This window comes from Nanorana parkeri, unplaced genomic scaffold (assembly GCF_000935625.1).
Source record: "Nanorana parkeri isolate BGI_ZX_2015 unplaced genomic scaffold, ASM93562v1 scaffold415, whole genome shotgun sequence".
Taxonomy (NCBI): Eukaryota; Metazoa; Chordata; class Amphibia; order Anura; family Dicroglossidae; genus Nanorana; species Nanorana parkeri.
In genome coordinates this window covers 553691-577571 of record NW_017306683.1, presented here as the reverse complement: position 1 = coordinate 577571, position 23881 = coordinate 553691, and the positions used below count along the sequence as shown (strand labels likewise).

Genomic DNA, 23881 nt, shown 5'->3' with positions numbered 1-23881 from the left:
GCTGAGTGAGATGCGCTGGCTGGTGTCCCGCTGAGCTCCTAGCAACCTGTAATGTCAGTGAGCTAGGTGGGACACCAGACAGAGCCGCTGACAGCCTGATCCTCCCCACATGGGGGAACGATTATACACTGGCAATAAATATCATCCCCCCAGAATGACCATTAGCTGATAGCACATCTCCCCTATGGCCCCACACCTGGAACAGGGACCGCCCTGATGACGGGTAAGCATTTCTGAATGAAGCTGGTAAATTTGCTTTGTAAATGTATCAGTGTTTTTTGTATTGGTGTGAGTATATGTTTAATAAGTACCTGTTAATCCTACCACTATGAGGCCTTCTTGAATCAGGTGACCACCAGGTCCCCATACTGCAGGACACTGGTCACCCTGTACTCTTCTCCAATCCACTGCAGTCAATGCTCCCCACAGGCTGATTGACAGCTGCTCCAACCATTGAACAGCTGAAAATGGGATTTCCTGTGAATGTTTTTTTTGCTGGAGAGCTTAGCCTGTTACAGGAAGAGGGAACAAATGATCTACTGGTAGGATCAACAGGTAATATAACTATGTTGCAATTGGAAGTCACAAAAACAAAAACTGCTGCATGTTGCTACCATTTTTGGCATATGCCAACAGAAATGGTGTGCCTGATTGGTAATCTCGAATGGGCTGGACAATGTCATCTATTTAATACTATTACACACTTTAAAGTTGAACTCCGGGATAAGCAAATATTGCTTAAATTCAACAGTCATATGTATTCTTATTTCAAATCTTGGTGTGTTTTGCGTATTTCTTCCAGATCTGTCCAATAATCCAGTGTGAAACTTTACCTCCGTACAGGAGCTTCCTGTAATACAGGCCAGTCACTGGCCCTCTTCTTCTTCTTGTGCAGGGTGACTGGTCTTGTCTCCGCCCCCTCCTGTAGTTTTCTACAGACAGCCTGTAGTGTGGCGGGGCCTACTGGGTCTATGTACAGCACAGTGATCATGTCAACACCACCTTTACAATGTGAAATCTAGGTTTGTAAAGGCGTTTGGTGCACACAAAGTGGGTTGATATCCTTTGTGACTACTGAAAATCTTCCATAGCAGTGGTATTCAGATCTGATCCTCAAGGCCACTTTAACAGTTCTTCTTACAGAATCACCCTAGTGTTTTCTTACCCAGGAAGATGTTAAATTGCCTATACAAGTACTAACATGTTTACCACATATACCCTAAAAACATGAAAACCTATTCAGACTAGGGGCCACATTTATAAAAGCAGTGAATGTGAAGTTTACTAAACATTCTCTGTAGGTGTATCTAGTGTAAATGTTTTAAATGACAGTGAATGTTTGGTGAATGTCACAGTTGTAGAAATATGACAGTAGCATTTATGATGGAGCATGCTATAGCAAAATGAACAAATTACATGACAAATGATGTTTTAAAAATCTAAAGTACATGCTTGTAAGGTATTGTTCAGTGCTAGCATTGTCTGTTTCATAAACTGCATTTTACAAATGTACACTTTTTACATAATGATGACTGAGCTACTTAGCAACTTAGTTCAGTTTTACAAACAATAATGTAAAAACTTCTCCTTGTACTATTTCTATCTAAATGAACTATACAACACAGCTCTGTTGTAGTCTTAAAAGAAAAATAATCCTCCATGGAAAAAATTTACACTATTTATGGCTTCCCCATGGCTCTAACAGTCATAAATATGAGAAAGCATTTCAAAAATCTGGAGCCTCTCTTCTGCATGCTGAATATGTTAATGGTTGAAGCAGGCATGGTCACAGTATGGCTCCAACGGAGTCCCTGTATCTTAAAGTGTGGGCATTGACAACAATGTAATCCTGGTTTAAATTTGCATATTACCAGCTTTCCCAGCTTCAGAAAATGTTTTAATATTTTATATTTTTAGATCTAAACAGCTCAATGATTAGTACCCATAAATTATATCATAGTTATTCTTAAAGCAAGCAAATATCTGCATTATTTCACTACAGTAATTTGTAGACATATTTGCTATACTTTGCCTGTCCATCTATGTTTGGAATAGCAAACTAAATACAAAAGGAGTATGGTTAAATGAAGGAAAGACCAACCCATTCAGCAAAAGGCAGTGCAAGATTCTCTCTTTGTTTCTGCATTGAGAACAAATGGTGACCTTGCATCCACCTGTTACCTAGAATATACAGTAATAATAATTTTCAGTCATATGACACATGTGGAAAAACATGCCAGCACAATACTAGGGATTATAAGGCTTTAGGACAGCTCATTTATGCCGGCTCTTCTCGACAGGCCAGAGGTTTAAGATCTGGCTAAAAAGCAAGCAATTTGCATTGTTCTATAATTGCACTAAATGATTGGTGGGTTGCAACATTGCTTGAAAGCTTAACCTCTCTGTAGCCATTGCAGGCCTGTTCAAAGCTGATTATGAGAAATATACTGTATTATAACGTGGATTTATGCTTAACAGAAATAAAACAGTGCCAAGAGCCAGCTTGGTTCTCTACTTACACTAACATTTGTTTTACCATACAAAATACACAAAGTCAAAATATAATTTACATCAATATAAAAAACTGTTTAAAAAGGGCAATACATCTTCACAGGGATTCAGCACAGCTGACAGTATTGGCTATTCAATTTGAATGCCCATATAGTGATATACTGTATATCCAACCGCAATCATGCACTAAAAATATCAGAAAAATATTGCATATCCCTGACTATACCCAAACCACTGTGTTCAAATCAAATCCCGGGTACACAGTGTCATCTTGTCTCTGGTCATTTTTGAAATATGTTTTAATCATTGCTATACTTTTTCTACTAGTTTTGCCTGGTTTATCAGCTTTGACTTTAATGTCAGTTTGTGATGGGAAATAAAATACACTTTTTTGTTTACTGGCTTTCTTACTCCTTTTAGATATCTGAGATGCTTGATCCTCGATATGTAGCCAACCTGGCTTCTCTTTGAGAAGTTTATCCCTGTCCGGCCGTACGCTTCTTAGGAACTTTTTGAAAAAATTGGCTGTAAGGGAGAACTTTTTGCAGAGCTCTTGAGATCTACTGCAATTAAGTAAGCTTTCATTTTTTTCTCCTTTCTTTTCCATCTCAGGCAAATCTAGCCAGTTTCCAACGAGATCAGCAAATATGTTGTCACCCAAGACAAGAGGCTGTCTGTTTCGACTCTGTGACATAAGAGAAGATGTCCAGTCATTTGTGTCATCATGTACAGATTCATCCATGCATTGCTCTTTTCCAAAATACGAAGAGGTGATGCTGCTCAAATGGTGGCTCTGAAGGACAGCACCTGGTGCTTGTGGTTCAAGTGTGGTACAAGTCTCTACTGGGGGCAAGAGAGAAGATGATGCACATGTAATTTCAGTCTGCCTTTCTCTTGCAGAAAATACCTGATGACCTAATTTTGGGCCTGGCACAGAGACAAAGTTGAGTGAGCTGTCAGCCAACGAGCTGTTGTCTGGATATCTCCCACCTGCCAATGGCTTCTCAGCTTGTTTGTTGGATTGATGCCTGACCTCAGAGGCTTCTCTTACACTCTGATAACACTGATTTGCTCTCATACTTTGAAGATGGTTCTGTTCCCCTGAAATTTCCAGCTGTTCAAGAGCTGCCTGGACCTGGAGGAGTTTCAGTTCCTGGAGTGCTCCCATCATACAATTCATCTGCTCTTGCAAACCGTCTCCAAATTCTCTCATTGACAGCTGTGAAAAGGAACATTAGAGATCTAGTTACATCAAGGCAGATAGGGCAGAGTTAAAAATACATGCAACAGTATAAAGACTAAAAGGCTAAATTTGGGTACATATGATAAAATTCTGTATGTGAACAGACTCCAAGGTCAGATAAGGAATATAGAGAAATGCACAAATACAACTACACATTTTTTTTTTGTTAGGTGTTATGCATTTACGTTATAGAATTTCAACTCAATGAGGAAATAAAACACAATTTTAGTGTACATACGTCACAATCTCAAAATATGTATGTTATCGATTATTTTAAAAGGATGCTTTAGTCACTTAAGTCCCAGAGTCATCCCTCTAAATCATACAGCATCCTTTCCTTCGTGAGACATGTTGGTTCAACATTTTATAACTATAAGGCGCATATTTCCAAAGCAGTAAATGTGACAGTAAAGCAGCAAAGCAGTAAATTTAACTTAAAGTGACACTAAAGTCAAGTTAAAAGAGAACTATGGGGTAAGTGTTTTTCTCGATAGTTCTCTTTAGGGTCATGGGAGGACATATACTAACATCCTCCCGTGACCCAAAACTCAGTATATCGCGGGCAATACTGTAAAAGCTGCAGCGGGGACAGATCTTGACATTAATGTCGAGATCCACTCAGCTGTGTGAGTGACAGCTGGCTCTGCCTATCTAGAGGCAGAGCCAACTGTGCCCGTCCCCTCCCTGCGGGAGGCATGACTGACAGTCACCGCTAACTGCAGGGAGATGATCGGGAAGTGAGCGATCGGAGGGGGGGGGGGGGAATCCCTGCGGGGAGCGGTGATTGACAGTCAACGATCACTGCAGGGAGACGATCGGGAAGTGAGCAAATTGGTGCATGTTTCTGCTCACTTCCAGATCGATAGAGCCGAACTGTGACAGCTTCTTTGTCACAGGTCGGCTCTAACTATGAGGATGAGTGGAAATCGCTCACCTCATAGATCTCCTTTAAATTTTAAAAATGAATTCAAGTACCCTAACTATTAACAACACTGGACCTTATTTGTGCATCACACAGCTGTAGATCCTCAAATCATTTCTGAATTCAGGCTCACACTGCCCTTCCTTCTGGAGGGTGTATACTTTTGTTCCCCATGGTTTCTGTATGTGTTGTAAAGTAGCTACTGCCCTAAACTCACTCCTGTGACGGACTACAATTTCCTGTTTAGTTTACTAATTTGTATTGAGATTGTAGTCCATAACGGGAGCGAGCTTGGAGCAGTGGCTACTTTACAACACACGCAGGTATCATGGGGAACAAAAGTAGCCACCCTCCAGAGGAAAGGACAGTGTCAGTGCGAATTCAGAGATGATTTGGGGATCTACAGCTAAATGATACACAAATAAGATACATTTTTGTTAATAGGGTACTTTAATTAATTTTTAAGATTTAACTCCTGAGTTTAGTGTCATTTTAATTGATTATTAACCAACTGTGAATGTTTGGTGAATGTCACATTAACTTCTTCATAAATATGCCTTATAGTGTATTTTTTGTACTGTATACTGACACATTTTTTCAGGAAGTTAAAAAACTGTTTAGCATCCGATTTCAAAACACACATTCAAACTTCATAGGTTTTATTTAAGAAGAACAAAGAGATCTAATTAAACAAAATGATACATTTTCTGTAATTTATAAATAATTAGCACAGATCCAATTTATTAACCCCCCCAAAAAACTGACAATATTTTCTGATTACAAGGATATTGCAATTTATATGTAACATGGAACAAGTGGTTGATGCTCATGCAATAAGTGAAAATGTCATCGAGATCATCCAACATAAGTCCTGTGGATAATGGGATGGTTGGATAATTTGTACTTATTCCTTTATTTTCTTTTATCTTTAAAAAAAACAAAAAAAACATTTCCTTAGGAGGTGACTGAAATGTCCTCTTTAACCACATCCTGCAAACACTTTGTTACATTATAGCACAGAGCACATTTATTGGGTGTTCTGTAGCAGGACTGAAGACCCAGGAGATGATTGATTAAGCTCTTTGAGTTAATGACAGCCAATTTAGTACTAACAACTGGCAGTTCCAGCACCCCCTGGGATCTGCCAAAGCAGATGAGATGGGGTGCCATTTTAAAACACATGTAATTGCAGTATCATTTTAAAATAGTGCCCGAGACACAATTGACTAAGGGAGTGAACACTTATCCCCCCTAATTTTCTATCCAATCATTTAAGTATTATTGGGTAGAAAGTTATTTTCTTGGTAGGGTTGAATTGTGTACAGCTTAATTCAAATGAAACAATGTTAAATGAATGTTCTGGCGAATCAATAATTTACAAATGAAATCTACCACCTACAGTAAGAACATTAATATTTCCACAGTATAAAGTATAAAATAAATTTAAAGACCGTATATAACATGTACATTGCAGAATGTTCAGAGCGCCCTTAATTACAAATACACTTTTCTATTAGCCTGTGCACAAAAAAGCCCTTTTCTTATGGCTTTACCCACGCACAGTTTTACTAAAGGTGTAGGGAAAGCTGGAGGGAGCAGCAATGCAGTCCAAAAGAAAAGTCTTTAAGTAGAGTAGGATATATTATTTAGGATGACAAGAATGGCTAATTTCAAAAAAGCAAAGTGCAATATTGAATACACTGTTTGCCATGCAGCTTCTTTGAGTTATGGTATTTGACAGCCCACTGTCCTATACCTTTATTCTGCCTTTTAAAGAAAAATGTGCTACAAAAGAGTATATGTTGGATGTTCCTACTCATCATGTTATTCAGAGAGGCAACACAAGGAGCAAAAATTATGTAGAAAATGCAGTAACCTGTAGTAAACAATAGCAGCAGCACCTCAGCAATTGAACATCTGGGTTAACAGCAGCGCCCTGTGCTTCTCTTAGCCAACTCAATATAAGAAGCCAAATGTGAGTCATAACAAACTGATCCTAATTTAAAAGACACCTTTTAACATAAAAACAAAGTTTTGCCTTATCCTATGGTGTACTTGAAAACTTCCAATGCAGGTGTGGACAAATGAATATGCAATTCAGGAGCCAGTCTGTCCAATCCAGAAGACAGCAGGATTATTTTAGGATTTAGCTCCATGCACAACAATTAGAGTAGACCTCAAAAGTTAAAGTGACACTGAACACAAGAGTTACATCATAAAAATTAATTCAAGTACCCTATTAACAAAAATGTTGTTTGTCTTATTTGTTTATAATCTTGTTTGTGTATCATTCAGCTGTTGATCCTCAAATCATCATCATCTACTTTGGTTCCCCATGTTGTAAAGTAGCCACCACTCCAAGCTCGCTCCTGTGATGGACTACAATGTCAATATAAATTAGTAAACTAAATGTAAGATTGTAGTCCATCACAGGAGAGAGCTTGGAGCGGTGGCTACTTTACAACACACAAGGACCATGGGGAAAACAAGTAGCCACCTTCCAGAAGGAAGGACAGTGTCAGCACCAATACAGAGATGATTTGAGGATCTACAGCTGAGTGATACACAAATAAGATACATTTTTGTTAATAGTTAGGGAACTTGAATGTATTTTTAAGATTGAACTCCTGAGTTTAGTGTTACTTTAAGGAGCATTGGCTACCTGGCTCCTGGGATTTGTCCAGCCCTGTTCTCATTTGTCCTGTGACTAAAGTGCTGTGACTATTTCACGTGAATTTAGAAACCAAAGAGGAAGTTTAGTCAGAGACAGTGGAAGATGGGTTCATCTTAGGGCTGTACTACCAACCAGAAATTTGGTGACTGATATTTTCTTTTTGCAGACTTAACAGACTTGGTGGATCAAATTCTCTGAGAACTGCAAGTAGAGTGGCATTAAGATGGCAAAAGACAAAAATTGGACCGGACTGTAAAAAAAAAAGAAGAAAATTGCCAGTTTATAACTACCTCCTGCAAACCAATAGCAAAAACATATATCATTTTACACTGATGACATGTGATTACATTGGGATTTCAGCATCTGGAGTTTCCATCTTAATGCTTATTTCTGCTTGGGGACAGTTTCCAGCACAGATGAAGAGTGCAAATGTTCTGCAATTGTGCAGAGGTATCATATAGCTGACTTGTTAGTAGGCTTTCTAATGTATAATATTACAGAAGTAACAGCTTTGCAGTTTCATTCCTTCCTTCCTATCATTCCTCTGTGCTCATTTGTGATTGGGTATCAAGTTTCTAACCTCAGATGTGATGATGCATGATCATCAATACACCATGACAGCTGCCTTTGGTTTTTACTCTTTCCATTAAAAGTCTTTGGTTTTGGCATCCTGCTAAGGTTTGAATCATCTTAGCCTTCCTCCCACTTTGACATTCTTCATTCACACGCAAAGAGGCACTCAGCATTAAATGAATTAACCTTTTACAGTCATGAACATACAGAGCTGCGTTGATGTCTGTATGAGGCATCTTATTGTAGGTCAGGCTTCACTGTGTATTACTCTATAACCAGGCAGAATATAGTATCTTATGCTGTGTCACAAGATAACATCTTCTATAAAACATCCACAAAAGAAAAACGGGTGTTTCTCATAGTGAGTACTTGTATTAAACAAATACATGTTTTTTTTAATGTTTTGTCAATGTAAAAAAGTTGTTAGCATTACAATGTGCATGAAGTATAATAAATAATATAGGATTAAAAGCAGATAAAGTAAAACAGCTGCCAAGCTGTAAAACTATGAAAAGGTGAATCACCTGACAATTTATTAGTAAAGTACACACATGCACATAACAATTGCTGTTTTGCAAAGGCATTTAAAGCCCATTGGCCATTTACACCTTTGAAGATACTTTAAAAAAATGTATAAGAAGTAAATGTATAAGAACTTAGAAACGTACCTTTGTTCAGTTGTCCTCCCCATCTCCTCGTGGCTGCAGCCCACAGTGTGCAAACTACAATTTTCTTCCAGAAAAATGACATTCCCTGCAATGCTGGACTTGGTGGAAGTCCACTAGGGAACCAAAGCAGATCCTAGCAGACGCATCTGGGGTCTCTTGGTGATGCTGTCCGGCTGGCTGGGGATTCCTGGTCAGGCTTACTGGCAGCTCTGGCTGTCAGGGTAGGATCCGCTGGCTGGCTTGCTAGCTTCAATATGCAGGGTTGATGCCTGACGTCATGCAAGATCAGTACATCAGCAGTAGTCAACGCAGTGATGCAAGCCCGTAGCTTTGCTGCATTCATTACCTTACAGTGTGTCATGGATTGCTGATCCATCCATGAGAGATCTGAATTGCTACAAAACAGGCCCATCAAACAACTAAGCACCAGCAGCAAGACTGCTAGAAAGGTAAGTGAAAACACAAACATACATACCAACACACATAAATTACATTCACAAAGGCTCTGCTGCATACAAAGGTGGAAATGGGCTATAAAGAAAACTCTCACCTTGTATTATTTTTTCACAGCTAAGTTACCTATCTCCCACTGTGTATGCTGTTTTTTTTTAATCTCATGCGTCTGTCTTGAGTAGAGACTTACATACAGACTTTGACAGCTCACTCCTCCTTTTTACCGACCACGCTCTGCAAAGAAGATGGTCAATTGACTTTAAGCTCACATCTCACTGTCTCTGCACTTTCCAGACATAAACAAAGGCTCCTCTTCCAGTTTTAGTGCCCGCAGTGATTCCTGCGATGGTGCGTTTTCTCTCTCTGCATTCCTGTGACCCCACTTGTGTCAGGAATGTGCAGGGACAGTGAGATAAGAGCTGTCAATCAAGAAGTAATTTCCTTGGCAGAACATGGTCGGGAATGAAGAGGAGTGAGATGTTAAAGTCTGTGGGGTTGATTTACTAACCTTATAAACACACCACGAACATGTATACACCTCTGTAGTGTGTTCCCTCCCAGCATGATCTATTGGTGGAATCTAAACACCTTTGTAGTGTGTACACACCCAGCAGGTGTGTTGTGCAAAGCCAAGCATGAATTGCAAGGTGATGTTGTGTAAATTAGCTCTACATTGTGTTGCTTGCGTTGATGAATGCAGGAATGTAAATGCATGAGCTAACCATTTTTGTCTAAACTGTGAAGCAGCATTATATATGCATCATGTGCATGATTTTTCCATATATGGCATTAGTGGAAATATGCTTTTAGAGACTTTTTGGTTGATAAATACATTTTGCTGTGTGAAAATCACACGCACCTGGTGCGTGCGTGTGTTTAGGTTAGTAAATCACCCCCTGTATCTCAGTTTCTACTGCACATTGCATCATGGGAGAAAAGCAATATATACTGTGGGAGTTAAGTGACTGAGCTATGAAAAATAATACAGTGAGACTTCTTCTACTAAAGATATCCTAAGCAAAATAAGAGAAGAATGTCTCCAAAAACACCAAAATGAAACATACATGTCATCTATAATACGATAGTAAAGGGATAGGAAAGTTTTAATGATGGCAAATTTGTACTGACATTAATGTACTTTTTGATCACTAAGCACTAGAGAACACGCTGAACATGTAAGATAGCTCAAGTTAACAAAGTTAAAGTTATTTACACAAAATTACACAATTGTCATGGAAAATCTGGAGATTTAGGCCTCATTCACACCTATAATTTAGGTGTGTTTAGGGATTCCTGCAGCAGGAACTTGTGATTTGCTGCAGGAGGAATCCCAAATCTGCAGTTTACAAGCAGCAGCTGCCACCCATTCAAGGTCAATGATCGGATGACAAGAGGGGAAGGGTTAAAAAACATTTTTTTGTCATTTGTGTCTCAGTTGATAGCTTTCAATTCAGTAATCTATTCCTTATCTGGTGGCAACTCAACATTTTTAATTTATCTTCACCTTATTCCCGGTGACATAAGAGCGAGTGTATTTCCCTGACAGGGACACACAAAACAATAAAAACCTTACAGTGAAACTAACCCCTCACCACTCAATTACATTTATTGTAAAATTAGTTTTCACTTTCAGGCTACACTGCTGCCTACGGAGGATTGAAAACTAGCTAACACTAGAGGGGCAACAGGATTCCATGCTACAGGTATAGGGTTAGTGTACCCCCTGTGTCTACAATCAGACATGTTGTAACCCAGTGGTGGTAAGGCAGCATTAGGCTCAGGGTACTAGGCAAGGCCTCAAGTACTGTTGATACCTGTTCCACTGTAGCAGGGGAAGGTAGTGTGGCCCATAGGGGATCAAACTCTATGTAGGTGGACAGCAACAATGGATCAAAAATCGAAGTTCCTTGTGGCCCTTTGCAAAGCAGAAGCAGCAGTAAGGAGATGCTCCTTTAATGCTGTATGGTGTGAAATCATTCACACCATACAGCATCGAAGCATTCCAGATCGAAGCATTCCTGCGCGACACTTCAATTTACATTCTGCATGGGAAAATGATCAGGAAACAGCATTTTAAAGGTACCCAGTGACCTATGAGGTTGAAGTAGCTCCTGGTGCTCGGCCCGACCAGCCCACTCACAAAGTTGGAGAGGGCAAGGCTAAAGCAATGCCTGTGGCTCTGAATCTGGAAAGTGTTCTGTCACTAACCTTTTACCTGAGTGGAGTCTGGAAAGTACTCCTCTTGGAGCCCAGTGCTCATAGGTAACTTCCCAAAATGTCCAGTTCAGGGGCATCCAGACATGGAACTCCTAAAGCCAGGCTGAGGATAGTCACATGGGAAAACTGCAATTTGCTCTTGCAGCAGCGTAGAGAAGAGTCTTGATTGAAAAAAAGATAGTGAAGAGTAAGAAAAAATGGTGCTAGTAAAAGTAGGCTGTTTTTTTACACAGCGAAAGTGAAGGAAGGATGTGCATCTTCCTAGGACACATGGCATGGTGGTAACAGGAGGGGTTATGCTGGGCTGGCCTACAGCATAATACTGGGCACAGCAGCTACATCTTCAAGATCACAAACAGGCTTGGAGAGCTAAAAGAGCTGAATTTACCAGATCCAGAATTTACAATCATTTTGCCTAACATACCAACTTTGCAATTTAACATTTACCTTCACTAATTACAACTCACCCAAATGTTGCTTGTTATGCTAAAAACTGGCCCTGGGGATCTCTACACAGCTTACCCTTCTGTCAGCTTTTGAAAGGCTTGTAGTTAAAACCACAGCATTAGCCAAGTGCCTGTTTGAAAACCAAATCCTTTCAACAGACTGAATGCTATGTGGGAACTCTATAGGCTGTTATAGGCTCTTATAGGCTGTTGCTCTATGTAAAAGGTTCCAGTGTCCCTCCGACACCTTTTGTTAAATATCACTGCTACTACAAGTCTGTCTGGGTAATGAGACAGTCGCAATAGGAGCAAGTCACCTATTCTGACTTGCTGCTGGTGAGGCTAAGGTGACAAAACACAAGTTATTATCTGCAAGACATGTGATATCACTTTTTGGTGTCTCAGAGCTTTTGACAGCCTGTCGCAGCTGCTACAGCTGCTACATGGTCCCTGTGAGGTAGATGGGCCCAACAGACTGGCTGGTCACATTCTACTAAATGTTGGGCAGTACAGCCTGGTAGTGAAAGCATAATGGAGAGGACACCCGATAAATAGTCTGTCCAAGTAGAAATCTCTGATCTAGCCCTCCAGTGGACTAGTCTGTCCCTGTTTGAAGATCTATGCAAATGTTCTCTTTTCCATTGCAGATCCAACCCTGTGAATTGGATCTTTAAAATAGCTTCCATGTAACAGCATGCACTTGCAAGGAGTACCACGCAAAGTATGTCAAAATCTGTTTCTTATTTCTGGAAACATTTCTTATGCTAAAAAATATCTGGTCACCATAGAGATGAATCTGATGCTGTTAAGAGTGCTACCACCAGGCAGTGAACCCTACTGAACTGTCATTTTAATGTATAATTTTGAGAATAACAATAAGGTAAATTAAAAAAAATATATACTTCAAAGTTGTAAGTAATAAAGGACAAATTACAACACACACAGACCACCAAAGGGATCACCAATCATATAAATTTGCTTTGGTTTCTAACACATTAAAGTGCACATATAGCTAAAACTTTATTTTCTTACTTTTAGACAGGTTTATATTCCCTATTGGAAGGTTTATTTTTTGTTTGTTTGTGTTTGACTGGGAGATTTAACTTCACTTTCCATAATGGAGCTGCAACAGAAAGTGAGAGGAAATCTCCCCAAAGGGAGTGGAATTCCCATCTTAGATAGTTGTCACCAGAACATTTGTCCTCATTGGAAGAATCAGCCTATCCTCTTGCTCTCATGACAACTCTAAATTGTTCCCCTTACTTTCTGCTTTAGTGAAAATGATCACAAGGAAAAATAGTTGAGGAAACAGACAGCAATAAAAATGTGACAGAATGTCTAACACGTCTCCACTCTATCCAAAACTAAGATAAAAAGTTTTGCCGTCATCCAAACCCTAAATAAAAAAAATGATTTCAAGTGATGTTCATTGTAAGGTTAGACGACAGGTAATAGATAGCAGATATTCCCTCATTAAAACTTTTTGTAGAACACCACCAGTTCCTTCGTACAAATCTGACATCTAGTTGTCTAAGAAAATGTTTGTTAGCTGTATGTCCTTCCTGATAATACTGTAATGAAAAGGAAGGGAACATTCCAGTCACATTCCTTAGCAAGGTGTTATAAGTCTCCGTATAGCTCGAAGGTCAAACATAATTTGGCCCTTAAAGTGTGATGTGTGCTTGAAATAAAAGCCTCCAGTCTTTAGCAATCAAACCAGATGGGTTTTTATTAGCTGTGTTTGTAAACAGTTGGTTTGAATAAACATGTTTAAATGACTAGGAACAAACAATGCGAAATCTGAGATCCAGCTGGTTAAATCTGAGCTACATAACCAAAGGTTGAGTTAAAACTCACTCATTCTGATGGCTGTCATTAGTCCATTTTGCAGATATTATGCTTCATCCATTCTCCTTGTAGATCACTGATACATTCCCCCTGCAAGTGACAGTAATTCTGACTGTCATTATCCTGTGCCTCCCGATTAATGCACAGGCTGGCAGCTTAACCCATTCCATTCCAAGTTATTCTATTGTATGCATAACAGTAACAACAGAATGCGATACATCATAAAATGAAAATTGTATGTTGAAAAATAAAAATAACTTGTCTTCCTTGCTAGACTTGTGGTGTGCCTGCCTTTCGCTGCTGTAATACATGGTGGTACTTCCTACTCTCCCATCTTTACATTATAAATATACATGTAAATAATTGATATCACTATATAAGCAATGTGATTTGGTGCAAAATTGGAACAATATTGAAAGGGTTTCCAATCCAAGCAGGCTATTCATCACAATGAAATCAGGTTGCTTCACTCTGCTTAACAACACCATCTGTTTGACTTTTGTTATTGTCTCTATGTTTTACAGCAGTTTATAAATGACTTAATCCTTAATGGTAAAGTGCTGTTTAAGAGTTACTAAAATGCATTAAAATTTCTGATATATGTATTGCTGGCATTAATAAAAAGGTGTAGTAGTAAGACTGCAACTGTGGTCTAATGTCCAGGCATTACCCAAATTAACCCCAATCCTCCCTCTCCTCCAAAACATGCCCCAGCATTATTTTTTTCTTTATCCTTCTTCACATAGCAATAAACATCTTTTATTACTCCTTGTGATATCATCAAAAGGCCTGTAAAATTCTTGTATACATAGCTGCTGGGAGGTAAGTTCCTTTGAATAACATCTGCAAAGAGTCTTTTCATCTACACAATGGGGCTAATTTACTAAAGGCAAATGAAGCTGATCCCTTAGCAAAGTGATTTTTCACTTTGCAAGGGGGTTTTCCCTTAGCTTAGTGCATAACGTTAAGCTCTGCTGACTTCCATTATCCAATCATGTGCAAGCACAAATACAGTATTTAAAAAAAAAATAATTAACCACTTTAACTAAGCTAAGTAAAAATTCACTTTGTAAAGTGAACATTCTCTACTCTTTTAGTTAATTAGCCCCAGTGTGGGGACAGTCTCTTGGTGGGCAAGGCAGTCGAGCCGGTTTGCTAGGAACTAAATCCATGTATACATACGAAGTGGGATAGAGAGGGCTGAGAGAAAGGCAGAATTCTGTAGAGTCGCAGGCGGCGCAGGCAGCGCTAACATAACTGCTTGGGATTTCAGTGCAGAAGAGCCACTGTGTTGCCAGTCCAAACAGTATATGAGGAGCAATGGATTTCTGGCAGATCAACAGGTAATCTTGCGCTTGCGTTATTTTTTAAAGAGTTAAAACATAGGGGAATGTGCATGTATTGCAGAGAGGTGATGTGTGGGAAAGAGAATGAAGGGATATACACATGTGAGAATGAATTGGTGGTCTGTTCCCCTGTGAGGTGAGTATGAGAGTAGCAAGAAGGTACAATGGTGGTGTGAAAGGTGATTGATATTATCTGATATTAACAAAAGAGGGAGTAGGTCCAAACAAAACACTTAGCTGTGGACTCTGAAAAGTTAGAATTAGTCAAAAGGAAAATAGTGTGACACTTGTTGGATGAAATCCCACAAAGCGCTAATATCTTAAATATATTGTATCATGGGACAGGGAAGTCAGCATGATAAACATTGTAAGGTTCACTGTGCCCATCTGCAAGAGAATCTTCTGTGAAGTGAAAATCTAGGTGTACAGACTTATACAGTTTGCCTTCTGAATATACGTGACTGTGCGATCCTAACTTATTCTTATCTTTCCTTTGAACACCAGCATTTGCTTACAGAAAAAAAAATAACCTATTGGCTCTGCTCACCTGATTAAAGGTCCATAAAAAAAGCCACCTTCAGGTTCCTGTCTCCATCAAAAAATGATTTCTCAACCAGGGATCCCTAAATAAGGGACTGCTGTGCAAAAAGCTTTAGTTGTTGTTGTGCCGTGGCCCACTACCCACTATCCTGCATGCCCTTCTATTGGTAAGAAAATGTGATGGGCCACATCACTGATCAATTACAAAGCACAGGTGGAGGGAGGAAGTGGAATGTAGCATGACCATGCAAAATCTAATTTCTGTTTGCATAATACAGCCCCCAAAGTTTAGATGATTCTGTAGCTTTCGGAACATAATAAAATTATCAAAAGGATGCGAGGTGCCCAGTCTATGCACCTAGGGCTGCTATAGTAGGTGAGCAGGAAGGTCAATCTATACTGGTAAATACTTTGTTGCAGTCATTTTCTGACCATGCATTGCTGCATGGCTGTGGCTAAATTGTTTTTGCCAGATCATTTAACTGTGTTTTTGGGAAACATGGTGGACATTTTTTTAGTACACATGCTGACATTTCTTTTTGTGCTGAAAAGGGTTTGCAAGGTAATTATGCAGACTCTTAAATAACTGCTGAGGGTTCTTTTGTTTGCTCTCTAATGAATAAAGCACATCACTTTTTGTAGTGTAGGTGAAAGCCATTGTAACAATGAAGAGGTTAACGTGCTTTGACATCTTGTGATGAGCTTCTATGGCAAAAAGCCAACTCTAATACCTACTCATCAACTGCTCAGCATGTGCTGCCCGCTTCATTAGCCTGCAACCTCCCTCCTGTCAAGGGGCTAAGTAAGGAGCTGGGTTTTGATTGGCTCAGTAAAGGACCTGTAACCATATGTCAGCTAGTCAGGACCCTGGAATTACAGCTGGTAATGATGCATTAACTCTGTTGCTTTTAAACAGAAGGGAGTCTAGCATATATAGAAGAATGTTGTACATAACTACTGATTAACATGTTTGATAAATAACTTTTTATTATTAATAATAATAATGCTTTCTAGATTTTTCTTAAAACATCACTATCTGGGCAGGTATCTTTATTACCTATTTAAACAACTCATTTATGAATAACAGTTTCCATGTTTATGTCTTTCTGTGATAATTGCACTCGCCATCAGTCCTGGGTTTCCTAAAATTTTTCAACTTCAAAGAGCAAATAGACCGAGGATCAGTCATTTTTTTGTCTGCATGAAGTTAGGCTGCCCAATGTTTTTGCACAGAGATACATTGCAGTATGCGAAGATGAATTGTCCCAGGATTTTATCTGGTAATGGGTGTCGTTCAAATAAGCCACCCATATAGTAAATTAGTAAAATATATCACCCTAGATAATATTAATAAGTCTTATGGGAAGAGTTATTTAGGTCACACAACTTTTTATAAACATGTACACATACACAATTTAAAAAAAACAGACATAAGTTCAACAACTCCACATCAACAAAGCAATAAACAGTAATGCCCTGTATAGGTCTTTTCCACTTTTGAGACAAAAATACATTTTATTGGGCTAATCAAGGATGAAGCTCATAGTAATATAGTCTAGATAGTAGAAGTCAAACAATCATTTACATGCCACAGATTTAGAGTCCCTTTGCTTTAACCTCTGGGTGTTAGTGGCACAAAAACGACCATCATAACAATTATACATTATCTTACAAGTGTACTGCATTTTTTAGCTGGCTGAATGTGACTATCAGATATGGTCCAGATGTCTTGTTTTCTCTGGGTGAAAACTTAAAAATAAACCACATGTGTTTGAAAGCAGCTGTAGCATACTGTGGGAAAGGAAGGGCATAGGGGAATCCAGCAGGGGCTGACAACAGACTTAATGTCAGATATGTTTTGGCTTATAACTGGAAATGGAGGAAAACCTATGAGTAGTTTTGAAAATTGATTCCTCAAGGTCCTGTTTGCCTAAAATCTGCACTTGTCTCACAGGGATTGCTAGGCTGCATAGTAATGCACACAAAAGCTGACATAAAGAGTGTTAACCAACCTTGGTACATGAACAAAATAAGAAGATTAAGGTTAAGTGTCATGGTCAAGCTAAGCTTGGTCCAACAACCCAGCATGCCAGGGATTAAAGTAAAATTTGATTGTCCATTTCCGATAAAAGATTCTCGTGTTACTGTTAATTGTGGTTTAAGACACACTGGTTGCCCTGTGTATGCAACTCATACTCCAATGTACACTATGTCAACAACAAAGCTACAATCAAATATATTTTATGCTAATGTGTTAGCATCCTCACCTAGCAAGCATGATTGTAATTGATGTGGGATATAGAAATAACAGTGGGGTGTCATGCCCATCCATGAAAAGTTGGGGGAAGGCTAGATGGCACCAGCCAAATGCATCAGCAGTGGCAAAATGGAATGGTGCCATTGTTAAATCATGACATGTCATGAAGTATAGTAGGTTTATCAATCTCAGCCAAGCATCTGGCACTGTTGACTATGACCAAGAATGTAACAGTTTGATTCCGATGCAGCGTACCACCTAATCTTTCTCCTCAACTCATGGAAGCACTTTTTTTTTTAGTGTAGGTGTAGGTGTAGGTCAGGTAACAATGTAGAACCAGCTCAGTATAACAAGTAGGGGACAATGAAGGAGAAAGCAGGTGTTTGAGGAGCTTTGTACGAACAAAAATCCAAAATGAGAAAATGTGCTGCTTCCTAATTAAGAAACTCTGCTACTGTTAATGCTGTGCTTATTGCCTCTTGCTCTCAGGTTGTCAGTACAGACTTTGAGAGTTCGCAGAGCAATGATAGCAAAACCCCTTTAAAACCCAAACAGCCCTCAGTGCAAAAAATAAATCACACTTGTCTTTGTACTCCTCACCTGGTTGCCACCACACATGCTTGACACCATCTGAACCAAATAAGTTTACCTTGGTCTCATCAGACCACAGGACATGGTTCCAGTAACCATGAAGACAAGTCTGCTTGTCTTCAGCAAACTGTGCATCATCTTTAGAAGAGGCTTCCTTCTGGGACGACAGCCACGCAGACCAATTTGATGCAGTGTGCGGCGTATGGTCTGATCACTGATAGGCTGAACCCCTCCACCCCTTCAACCTCTGCAGCAATGCTGGCAGCACTAATACGTCTTTTTCCCAAAGACAACCTCTGGATATGACGCTGAGCACGTGCTCTCAACTCCTTTGGTCGACCATGACGAGGCCTGTTTTGGGTGGAACCTGTCCTGTTAAACTGCTGTATGGTCTTGCCATCGTGCTGCAGCTCAGTTTCAGGGTCTTGGCAATCTTCTTACAGCCTAGGCCATCTTTTTGTAGAGCAACAATTCTTTTTTTCAGATCCTCAGAGAGTTCTTTGCCATGAGGTGCCATGTTGAACTTCCAGTGACCAGTATGAGAGAGTGAGAGCGATATCACCAAATATAACACACCTGCTCCCCATTCACACCTGAGACTTGTAACACTAATGAGTCACATGACACCGGGGAGGGAAAATGGCTAATTGGGCCCAATTTGGACATTTTCACTTAGGGGTGTACTCAATTTTGTTGCCAGCGGTTTAGACATTAATGGCTGTGTGTTGAGTTACTTTGAGGGGACAGCAAATGTACACTGATATACAAGCTGTACACTCACTACTTTACATTGTAGCAAAGTATAATTTCTTCTGTGTTGTCACATGAAACAATATCATCAAATATTTACAGAAATGTGAGGTTGTACTCACTTCTTGAAGAGTGGCAAAAATAGAAAAATGGGGAAAAATGTGTTACTTTTTAATTGTTTTTTAAACTTGTAGTAATTAAACATATTTAAGATTAAATCAAGGCAAACCCACTACTCAAGCATAGCAACACATCACTGCTAGAAGCTGGAACTGTAAGGGAACCAATAGGTGCCCTGTTTTTCCAAAATAGTGTTGCAATCATATGGCTTTACCTATCGAAGGCACCATTTTTTTATGGTACTTGGAGGCCCCTAGAACTTGGTCATTATATTTACAGAGCTGGGACGCCATCCAGGAATCCCCAGAGGGTGAGTTAAAGTACCATGACAATTGATCCTGAGAAGGCAGGTATGCATCTGGTCAGGAAGTCAGGGCAGGCAGCATTCAGAGAGAATCCTTTTATCTTTAACAGGGTCAAGGCAGGCAGCATTCAGAGAGAGGTCTGTTATCTGTAGAAGGGTCAAGGCAGGGAAGGTTTTGAGACAAACAAGGCAAGGCAAGACAAGAGAACAGAGACAGGTAGCTTCAAGCTAGGGCTTGTGATGCTCAAATAAAGTGTCACAGCGCTTCAGTCAATCATGCAAGAGGAGGCTGTCAGTGTAGGAGCATAAGTCAAGCTCGTAATGGCAGCTGTGGTAGGACAGGGATAGGGAGCAAATCTGGGTGACCTAACAGGAACACAATTTACATTTTAAACTACATGCTCTTTACTGTACATATATCTGTAGGTATTAATGGTACTAACATGTTTTCACCTACTCAAATAAGCTTCAAAACCATGATGATGGGTGATGCCATTATCTGTGCACAAAACACCCATGCATGTCTACTTTTTTGTAGAGTACACACAAAACTTCACATGCTTCCAAATCATATTATCGTGTGCTTTACAAGTTTCTTTCAAGTTTTATTATATTTGACTAATGTCTTCTACCAACAGGATCAATAAAAAGTTTATTACTGTTTTAACAGAACTGTCCATGTTCAGTGTGCTCATGACTTCAAAGATTTCACATCTGTAGAAATACAAATTCTAAATATGTTTAAATTATATACATGCTTATTTTAACTTGTCATCCCTGTGGCAACAAGGCTGAGGCTTACTGGCATGTAATCCAAGTTTGCTTCTGCAACCAGTAAGTATAAACGTAATAAGTAATGGGGTTACTGGCATATTGATCAAATAGTAATGGCAGAACAACAGTTTTGAGCAATTTGAAGGTGTTGCAGTTTTGAAGCATACCTACTATAGCTACTATCTGCTGCCCTTGTTGTACATTGTATGCTTTCTTTTGGATAATTTGGTGTAGGGGATAGTTTAGTTCAAATATATCTTGATAGAAGCTTACAATACAAAAGTCAGTACAGAAAAAAACTGTAACAAACAGGGAGGTGAGGGATAAAGGGAGAGGTACGCGGATCAATGATTGTTATAGCGAGGTATAGAATACACTTGAACTGAGACAGTATATAGCAATGGTGAATCTACTGAAAGAGGTACATTTCCCTTTGCCTTGCGAAGGGAGGCGGATAAGGGAGACTGCCCTAAATGGTGTAGAGGTAACAAATTCTAGTCATTTTGAGAATTGTCCCTTGGAGTTTAGATGAGCAATAACGGCAAGCTACTATTTATGTAGTAAACCCACAAAGCAGACCTGCTTGCCATGCAAAGTCACTGTGATTCTACAATGTTTTCTACCACGCAAATATTTGTATGTTACATTTTGGTGGCCCATATTTTCCAAAAGATCAAGTATAAGTACAAACAATAACATATACGGCCCCAAGCAATGAACTAAGTGTTCACTCTATGTATAGAACTGTAATGTGATAGTGATTTTGTAAGTTATGTCAAATGTGAGGGTGGGAAAGTGCCTAACAGGCATCTTGCGAGAATCTATTGCCATTGATTAGCACTTAGCAGTATCAATTTTCACCATTAACAGCCTGACAAAGACAGATTTGGTTTCTTTTGCAGATGCATATTGTAACACATTTACTTTTTGTAGGTCAGCAAAGACTGAAGACAGTATGTACTGAAGAATTTTCAGAGCTTAATCTTCAAAATGAAATAGTTTTCAGTAATTCAATTTTACATTTTAACAGAAAACTATTCCCCCATCTGTTTTCCTAGTAACTTGTAGCAGATCACCAAAGATGCAAGATGCAAACTGTTCTTACTGTTGTTGTGGACTCCTCGGGGTTAAGCAGCGAGTACATCATTGTGCTATTGTGGAGAATTCTAGTATTTTTGTTACAAGTTGCAAATGCAATGACCTGCATGATACACATGGGCAGTTTCTCTATATAAATCCTACTTTGGGTTTATACAGATACACACACACACATACATCACATGCATGCAGATAATGGACTCATCAAATGTGACCCCCTTCCAGAGTTTTCCACTGCAACACTGACACATGGTTCACTCAGTAGTACCCACACCATTGTACAGACACTCTTATAATCAGTGTCTACATACAGTGGTGTATTTTGGTTTTGTGCTGCCCTAGGCAAGACTAAACCCGAGCACCCTCCCATCCCTAATCTAAATTAGTCCCACCCCTTCCTGTTTAAGACATTTTGCATAACCTGTCAGCCTAATTCTGCAGTTACCCATCTTCTGCCTTGGCCGCAGGGCTCTGTAGCTTGCCTCGCTCTAGAAACTTAACCCTGCACGGAGCTTATAGGCTGCACTTCCCCAGACTCACCACCACGGAGGTGCCGATGAGCACGATGACCTTCTGGATCTCAGCCCTGGGATCCTGCGGAAGCTTTTCCGCTGCCTGAAGTCAGAGATTTGGGTCCTGGTTTCACAGGCAGGTCCGGCGCAGGAACTGCCAGTGCATCCGGACAAAAGTCACACACACCAATACATTGCACAGCACGTTGACCAGGAAGAGGAAGGAGCTGCAGTCGGCATATATGTAGGAGTAGGCGGCATAGGTGGACACGTGGTCCCCCAGTCAAAGAAGCACCAGGTCCAGGGGTACTGGTAGTAATTTATGAATAATTTATAATATCATTTTTTTTTTCTCTTACCTAACTGGTTTGGGGCAGCATTTTTTGGCGCCCCCCAGGAAAGTGCCGCCCTAGGCAAATGCCTAGTTTGCCTTGCAGTACATACACCGCTGTCTACATACCCACCACCCATTGTTCCTTTAGAAGTGTGCATATTACAGTATACTCTCTACACCTTTGCTGTATCTTTTCCCCAATAGCTACACTATTTTTATCACAGCTTCACATCTTTCAGCACTGTCTGAGGTAGCTTCCCTGAACTCTACTCTTGCTGTATGTACTACATTCTCTAGAATCATGCCCCCTCACACATATTCTTATTCAGGCCACAAGTTTTATTGTCATGTTTTCTGGCAGCACCCCTATACACATGAAATTCTCTGTCACCAGTCCCCCATTATGCCGTACTACATTCTGTGGCAACCCCCCAATCCACACTACCACTTCTGCCAACCCCCTTCGCCCCCATCCGTCCTATCTATATTATGTTATATATTATATTATATTGGTGGCGCCCCTCTCACTCCACTCTTCATTCCCTGGTACCTCTCCTCTTACTGTCCACCCTGCATTCTATAGAAGCCCCATCAACACAATGCTTTCTGTCACCTCTCTACCTATTGTCCACGTTACAACACTATATTCTGTGGCAACCCACATGGGCTAAACAAATAAAAATGCTTGATTCCCCCACCCATGCTAAATAGCGTGGATTGGGGTATAAGCCTCCAGGACTATTGTTTTCTAAAAGCGATTCGTGTGGCGCTGTTAGAATACCCAAATAGCGATTGCTGCTGTTTGTTGGGTTGAGACGTCAGGGCCACATACGGCTCCAATTTCCTGCTGACTCGGCATATATATGGCCATCTTTACTGTCACAGTAGTTTCAGCCTCAGATGTCCCCCTCTGTCTGCACTACACCCCAATAATGTCTGCTCTTGTTCACAAAGCACTACACACGCTCTGATCCTATAGGCTTTGTGTGGTAATTCAACTCAGAGCCTCATGGCTGCTGCTTTGTCAATATTTTCATGCTTCACTGTCTATTGTTTTATCCCTAACTATAATAAAGAAAGAAACTCTGCACATTATCCCTCTAATTATCTTAAAAGGTACGGACCCCAGAGAATCCATGACCTGGAACAACTGCGTGGCCAGTGAAGTCAGCAAACCTATCCTGCATGCCTGTCCGAGGTCTGTCACTTACTCTGTAGTTAAACCGGGATCAAGATGACTGCCCTGGATCTTGTACCCTTAGGCACCATGTAAGTTGTTTTATATTTCTATTTTTACAGGCTTGTTTTAAATACCAGACACAAATTCAGTAATGATGTTATTCAAGTGAAAGCTGCATGGCGATATCAGCTCTCATTGATTATATTAATGTTTCCCCCAGAAAATGGATACAGCACTGGTTTAACAGCTTTTGGCATTTGTGGTGATCCAGCACGTAATCTCCTCCCCAGAAAATATACTTATGCAAATGATTAAACTTGGAGGAGGTTAATTAAGCCCTTCAGACCATATGTAAATTCTGCACACAGCTTCACTGCTGTGACTCTGCAGGGCATGTCACAACGTGTTCATCAACCCATTTCTGAGTAGAAGTAGAAGTGCAGCTAAGACTAGCATTTGTTAAAGGCGGCTTCAACAGCTACATGTGTTATTTACTAGTTGTCTCAGCTATATATATATA

General features: G+C 39.9%; 1 protein-coding gene across 1 annotated transcript in view; it reads right to left on the bottom strand.

Moving 5' to 3' along the window:
- Positions 1 to 2731: 2731 nt before the first annotated feature.
- FAM212B (family with sequence similarity 212 member B) overlaps positions 2732 to 23881 on the bottom strand; it is a 27075-nt gene continuing 5925 nt past the window's right edge. Inside the window, exon 2 of the mRNA XM_018559749.1 lies at positions 2732 to 3730. Within this exon, the coding sequence (XP_018415251.1) occupies positions 2732 to 3730 (999 nt within the window). The remainder of the gene's footprint in view (positions 3731 to 23881) is intronic.